Source organism: Eurypyga helias, unplaced genomic scaffold (genome assembly GCF_000690775.1).
Source record: "Eurypyga helias isolate BGI_N326 unplaced genomic scaffold, ASM69077v1 scaffold8592, whole genome shotgun sequence".
In the NCBI taxonomy this organism is placed as follows: Eukaryota; Metazoa; Chordata; class Aves; order Eurypygiformes; family Eurypygidae; genus Eurypyga; species Eurypyga helias.
The window spans coordinates 20726-27983 of record NW_010236594.1 but is presented as its reverse complement, the minus strand read 5'-3'; the positions used below and the strand labels follow the sequence as shown (position 1 = coordinate 27983).

Here is a 7258-nt window from a genome sequence, read left to right as displayed (position 1 = left end):
ACGCTCTTCCCCCCCTCCAACAACAGCAACCAGATGTTCAGGTGACACAGGACTTTGTCCAGACCAAAAAATCTGTAAGGCCTGTGGAAGAAGTCTGGAAGTTGAAGAAAGAGCTTGAGGATGAGACTCAGCGTCGGCAACAGCTAGAAGCGGAGATCAAAGCCATTCAGAACAACATCGTCCACCTGCAAAACCAGAAGCCCCAAGAAACAGTCATTAAGAAAGAGCTGTTGAAAAAAGTGCCTGACCCTCAGCTGGAGGAGAGCTTCCACAAGCTGCAGCAAAACCTAGCAGAAGAGCAGCGCAAGAACCAGGTGCTCCAGGATGAGCTGGAGGCTCTTAAAATCAGGCTGCGTGTTTTGGAACACGAGAAGAGGGAAGGAGGACAGGAGTATATAGTGAAAGAGGTACTGCGTATTGAACAAGATAAGGCTCAAGCTGATGAAATCCTGAAGCTCAAAGAAGAACTGGAAGAGCTCAGGAGGCAGGAAGGAACCAGAGAGAACGAAGTCATCCTTTTACGCCAGCAAATTGCCGTGCTGTCCAGCGAGAAGAACAAAGAGCAGGAGAAAGTAACTGAGAAGGAAGTGCTGAAGCTGCAGAATGATCCCCAGCTGGAGATGGAATTCCGGATGTTGCAAGAGAACAAGCAGAGGGAGAGCGCCCTTCGGCAGAAGCACGAGGAGGAGCTCAGCTTCCTCCAGGACAAGCTCAAACGTCTTGAGAAGGAACGGGCCATTGCCGAGGGCAAAATTACTGTCAAGGAGGTGCTGAAGGTAGAAAAAGACTTAGCCATTGAGAGAGAGGTGAACGAGCTCCGGCGCCAGTATGAAGATGAGAAGTCCAAGGGTCGTTCCAACGAGCGGGAAAAGGCTGAGCTGCTCAGGAAGATCCAGATGCTGGAAGAAGAGAATGCCAAGGTGGTCATCCAGGAGAAAGTGCGCGAGATTGTGCGCCCAGATCCCAAGGCTGAAAATGAAGTTGCCAACCTTCGTTTGGAGCTGGTAGAGCAGGAGAGGAGATATCGAGGTGGTGACGAACAGCTGAAGAGCTGTCAGAATGAGCTGGCTGCTCTGAAGAACAGAGGGCCACTGGTAGAAGTCAAAGAAGTCATTAAGGAGGTCATTAAGTACAAGAATGATCCTGAAACTGAAAAGGAGCTTCAGCGACTCCGGGAGGAAATCATAGAGAGGACAGGAGCGATTGAAAGAGCTGACCTTGAGATCTACCAGCTGAAACAAGAGATACAAGCCTTGAAAGATACCAAACCTCAAGTGCATACAAAGGAAGTTGTTCAAGAAATTCTGCAGTTTCGGGAAGACCCCAAGACAAGAGAGGAGGTAGAGTCCCTGAGAGTGCAGCTAGCAGATGAACAGATGAAACACTTTGACCTGGAGAGGGAGCGGCTACTCCAAGAAGAAAAAGTGAGACAGAAGGAGGAAGAACTTTCCCAGGTGAAGGAGAAAGTGGTCCAACAGGAAGTAGTGAAGTATGAGCAAGATCCTGCCTTGAAAGCTGAAGTCAACTCCTTCTCTCAGAGCATCGAGAGTGAGCTGAAGCAAATTGATTGCCTCCGTGAAGAACTCCGCAAGCTGCAGCGGAGGCGGTCTGAGCTAGAGCGTCAGCTAGAAGAACTTGAGAAGGAGAGACAGGCCCGCAGAGAGGCTGAACTAGAAGTGCAGAGGCTGAAGATTAGGTTGAACGAGTTGGAAGAACAGGAGAGGGAGACAACAGAGCGAGTGACTGTGAAACAGAAAGTGATCCTTCAGCAAGATCCCCAGCAAGAGAAGGAGCACTCCCTCCTCAAGCTGGAGCTGGAAGAAGAGAAGCACCGCAGACAAGTCTTGCAAACTGAACTAGAAGCCCTCAGAAAGAAGCTCCTTTCTTTGGAGAAGATGGAGGTCAAAGAGAAAGTGGTCTTTTCAGAGAGTGTCCAAGTGGACAAAGGAGACACGGAGTACGAGATTCAAAAGCTGAAGAGCAATCTGGAAGAAGAAAGTAGGCGTAAGAGGGAGCTAGATGCAGATATCAACCGCCTCGAAACCAGACTGTCCGAGGTAGAATTCAACAACTCCAAGTCATCAAAGGAGCTCGATTTACTAAGGGAGGAAAACCACAAACTACACCTTGAGAAACAGAACCTGCTGATGGAAACAAGGAGACTGCAGTCAGAGATTGAACTCACAGCCACAGAAGCTCGGGATTTGAGAAACATGACTCATGTGGACAGTGGAATAAACCTGGACTCCAGATTCCAAGCTTTGGAAAGAGAGTTAGATGATCTGAAGCAGTTATCCAGAGAAAAAGACACAGAGATCGAGCAACTCCAGAATCGCCTCAAGACGGTGGCTATCAAGAGGGAGCAAAGAGAGAACCACCTGAGGCGCTCCATTGTGGTCATTGACCCAGATACAGGAAAAGAAATGTCTCCAGAGGAAGCTCATGTGTTTGGCCTCATTGAATGGAGCCTGTTTGTCAAACTGAAGAGTCAGGAATGTGACTGGGAGGAGATCTCAATCAAGGGTCCCAATGGGGAATCGTCTGTGATCCTCGACAGAAAGTCCGGTAGAGAGTTCTCAATTGAGGATGCCTTGAAGAGCGGGAGGCTAACCATGGCTCAGTACAACAGTTACCTCAACAAGGAGATGTCGATCCAGGAGTTGGCAGTCTTGGTCTCCGGAAGTAACTACACAGCGCTCCCTCCACTTTAGAAACTTTTCTCAAGAGCAGCTGTTCAGAGCTGCAGCACTTGTTAGACTACCACATCACTGCAAATCCTTGCCCTCCTTTGTGTATTCCAAAATGCTAGAGCCTCTGCCCCAGCCACGCTACGAAGCCACACTGCTTGCTGTCATACACTGCAGAAAAGCACAACCAGTAGTGGAAAACACGTCAGGACTACAGCAAAACCTTCTGCCGCTCTTCATCCCTACCTAATCACTCAACCAAGACAAAACGCCTTAGGACAGCGAAGTACCTGAAGTCCAAAGACCCAGTAGAACCTGCAGTTTTCTCAACATATACTCACGTCGCATAAAAAGCTGTATACAGCAGTCGTTAGAGAGACTGAAGGTCGAGACGACTCCGAGGTGACCAGGAGGAGCTGGTTACGTCAGCTGCGTGTTGGTAAGCCAGACGGTTTCATCGCGGACAACTGACTAAATGATGGCATCGTCCTCTGAGAAGACCAGCGCTGTAAAAACAAAGGTGCTGTACTTATCTCCATTCAGTATCACCGCATTCAACACCGTCATTTTGTTCACCTACGTGCCTATGCTGCTGGGGAGGAGCGAAGCAGATGTAATTCGATGGCGTCAGCAGTAGATCCAGGAGGAGCATTCACACACCACAGAGGTCACCGAGAAGTACGTGACGAGATGGCCAAACGCAAGAGGGTAGCGTAAAGCATGCAGCTGTAACCAAACGCAGAGTGCCTTCGAAACAGTTGGCTTACCTCATGGCCAAAAGCCATTTGTGCTGGTATTTTACTGGATGGGGTTACATGCAGCTACATGTCTCATTTACTTGTGTAAGGGAATGGGAAATAGAGGGGAATTCTATTTATAGTACAAAATAAAAATGCAGTGGTTCCAATCAGAAGTTGGTTTTTCTTTATTAATTACATCAGTTTCTTGATCTTTGGCTTTACAGGAAAACGCCATTTCAGAGTCAAAGTTAAAAAAATAGGACTGTTCATTTTAGCTGTGGACTCTTTTCCAAGAGGAAAATTGCTGAAGCAGCGTTAGAGCTGGGACTAATTAGCAGCATTAAACAGGAGCAAACCGCACTAGCGAATGGGACTGCAGCTGCGGGGAGAAGGGGTTTATGCTGGGAAGGTACCAGGGGCTTCCACAGCTACAGCACCTTCACTTCCCTCTTCCCAAATTTTGGCTAATACCCAAACCCCAGTAAACCTGGCTGTCAACAAAAGCAGCTGCAAGCATTCCCTGGATATTAACACCAGCATTTTACCTTAGTGAGTGAAAGGATGACACAGGATCACGCTGCTGGCTCCAGGGTCTGAGCCCCACACGTTCCTTCCAGCAGCTGTCAACTCCAAGCATCAGCAGGAGCGCACTGCATGAGAATATGCACTTCTACCACGACGGCGAGAAACAGAGCTGTCATTTACTTACCACCTGAGAGGCTTTAGTTGAAACAGCAAATAATTCATTGCTCACTCAAAAACCAGATGATCAAGAGATGATCATCCAAGCTGAAACACAAATCCTTGAAAACAAATGAAACTAGAGGTAAGGAGATAGGAAAAAAAAGCATTTTGGAAACTTTGAAACAATTTATTCAGTTGTTCTGTACAAGATTAACAGTTTTCATACCACCCCCACTATCTTCAACACAGTCCCAACACACCCCAAAAAAAAATCTAAGAGTAAACCGCAGCTCTTACACCAGAAAGGAACTGCCATACCAAGCGCGTGCCGTGGGAGCCCTGCCTCCCCACGCCGTCACGAAAGCGCGTCGCCACGCCAAGGCGGCGGTGCCAGCCGCCCGGCTCCCCGTCAGATCTCTGCGCGGCTCTGCCTTGCTGCGGCCCCGCTCCATACCACGCACTCATTCATTATAGCATGTGAAGAACAAAAAAAAACCCAACACATCCCACAGCATTTCCACCAAATAAACGTTTCCCTGAGGCAAGAGGCTTTGCTAAATTCCTAGAAGGAGGGCATTCTGCTCTGGCCACGCACACGGGTGCTTCCCAGCAGAAGCATTTCAAGTGAAAGCAAAGAGAGGGAGTAGAACCAGTACCTCGAGTCACTCGCCGAGTCCCTGTCCTGCCAGGTGTTTGAACGCTCTGTCAGCCACCACGGGAAGTTGAGGGTGCTAAGTACCTCTCGGGATTAGGCCTCCAACAGGAACCGCGCGACATCCGCTGCTCAGAGTCCATCAGTAACCGCTGTGCTTAGTTTTAGTAACGCACGTTCTGTCTTTGGCTCTTTTGCTACCACCTAGGTATTTTCTGTAAACAAGGCTTAAATCTGAGCTGCTTGCTTGTGTTTTTTAAAGACAAACAGCACACTGATCTTGGGAAACTATGTATCCGCTCAAATTGCAAACAGTCCCTCTTGGATCTTACCAAAACCGGGGAAAACTGAAGCAGATACTTGCTGGTACACTCAGGGTCAGCATCCTTCCCCAAAGCTCGAGCAGGAAGGCGGCAAGCTGTGGCTTGAAATACCAGTAAAGTCTACGCGCATCAGCACTACCAGTGCACGACTCAGATGTGGCTGTGGGGGCCTGAGAAAAGGCAGACTGGGGCACGAGCGGAAAAAAATCACACCCCATGGAGCCCAGCAGGAGCCACAGCCTGCCCTTAGCTCTGCGGGGGTGTGCTCCCGAGAAGAATTTTGGTCTAAGAGTTATGAAATCAAAAAGACACACCCCGATTCTGCAGGGTCCCTGTTCCCGCAGCTGCGACACGCACGTGATCCGAGTGCAGAATCATCGAGGAGAGCAGTATGATTCTCTGGAATTCATTCAACTCGTAGTGACCTTGATTAATCTAGATCATTCCCTCTGCCCACTGAAGAGATCATTAACTGGTGACCCTAGGAAGGAATGGCTTTAGGGGAGGGTCTGGAACCCGCCTGCATGAACTCGGATGGTGCTCTTGCTGGATTTGGTACTGTGTTCGCAGTCACCAAGACACCACTGAAGTCCAGACAGTGCAGCTTTTTTTTGTTTTTGTTTTTTCTGATGTGCAACCATAAAAAGCTCTATTAAATAAACCAGAATACATTTTAAATACAGAATGATTAAAAAAGGGTTGAGGAGCACACAAAAGAGGGCTGAAATGTGTGTCACTAGTCCATTCTCGCTCCACCATAAAAGGCACTGGAATTATGTCTTCCTATACATGTGACATGCTGAGAAGTGTCCCATTCAATCCAATGCATTCGATGGTAATGAGGATAAAACTGAACAGGAAAAAAGCATCCCTTGGGAGGAAAAAAAAAATAAAATTCAAAACCCAAAAGAAGTAGAATTCTCAAAAGTCAATGACTGCATCTAAAAACGTCTCTCTCACGAGTCTTCCTTCTCCTTCAGAGGGGAACATCAGGTCCTTTATTAGATTCACCACACAGGAAATGTTATGTCCTCCAATTAACTGTAGCACAGTTTTATAGTACAACTGAAAAGTAAGTCAGATGTCATCAGGATGCACTGGCAGGGCTAGAATTATCCAAGTAAATCCAAAGCAGAAGCAGCACCTTTCATAACTTCCACTGGGAGACCAAGGTGGTACCGAGACTTGGAGGCACTTGGCAGATACAGAGAGAGGCGGGTGGGAATCCACTGCGAGAAAGCCAAGCCACCCGAGTCTCCCTGTGGGTTCTAGCTCCTGCCAGTGCCGGGGAATGCGTGAAGGGCAGCAGCAATAAAACAGTCCTACAAAACACTTCTCTCATTAGGGCATGGCTCAAGGTGGCCCTTTGTGTGGGCCTTAGCTCTGAAAGCCTCTGAGCAAACGCACCAACGAGCTCCTCATGTGGGTCAGTCTCTCTAGTTGTTGTGAGGAAAAAAACAAAAAGATAAAAAATAACAAAAAAAACAAAGACACAGTCGGTATCCAAAGTTCTTGATCTGTTCCTCTTGGGTTTATCCTATGTGTGCTCTAGCTCCCCTCCTTGCAGACGTCACAACTTGCGCTGCTGTGCATTGGACCCTTTGCCATGATGCTGAGAAGCATCTGAAAGAAAACAAAAAGAAAGGGTGAAGGGGGTTCAGCACCAGCTCCGCGGGGCTGCGTGCAGCTGGGGCAGCCAGACCCCTCTGCACAGAAAGACCTACTTTTCCCTTCCAGCACCAAGGAATTGGGGAGTAAGAGGATGTGCTTGGAGACATAGAATCATAGAATCTTTCAGGTTGGAAAAGACCTTTAAGATCAGAGTCCAACCATTAAGCCAACACTGCTAATGCCAAACTAAACCATGCCCCTGAGCACCACAGCTACATATATTTTAAATCCCTCCAGGGATGGTGACTCCACCACCTCCCTGGGCAGCCCCTTCCAATGCTGACAGCCCTTTCAGTGATTATATTTTCCCTGATATCCAACCTAAACCTCCTGTGGCACAACCTGAGGCTGTTTCCTCTTGTCTTGTCACTTGGCAGAAGAGACCAACGTCCCCTCTCTGCACCCTCCCTTCAGGCAGTTGTAGAGAGCGATCAGGTCTCCCCTGAGCCTCCTCCAGGCTGAACACCCCCAGCTCCCTCAGCCGCTCCTCCCCGGGCTTGT

At 48.5% G+C, this 7258-nt stretch overlaps 2 protein-coding genes across 2 annotated transcripts in view; one reads left to right on the top strand and one right to left on the bottom strand.

Annotated features, from left to right (window-relative positions):
• The window catches only part of PPL (periplakin), a gene marked incomplete at its 5' end in the record, with an annotated part of 17134 nt that extends 14423 nt beyond the window's left edge, over positions 1 to 2711 (top strand). Inside the window, 2 exons of the mRNA XM_010147147.1 lie at positions 27 to 1454; positions 1497 to 2711. Of these exons, the coding sequence (XP_010145449.1) occupies positions 27 to 1454; positions 1497 to 2711 (2643 nt within the window). The remainder of the gene's footprint in view (positions 1 to 26; positions 1455 to 1496) is intronic.
• Positions 2712 to 6656: 3945 nt separating this feature from the next.
• UBN1 (ubinuclein 1) overlaps positions 6657 to 7258 on the bottom strand; it is a 20910-nt gene continuing 20308 nt past the window's right edge. Inside the window, exon 17 of the mRNA XM_010147146.1 lies at positions 6657 to 6709. Coding sequence (XP_010145448.1) covers positions 6657 to 6709 — 53 coding nt within the window. The remainder of the gene's footprint in view (positions 6710 to 7258) is intronic.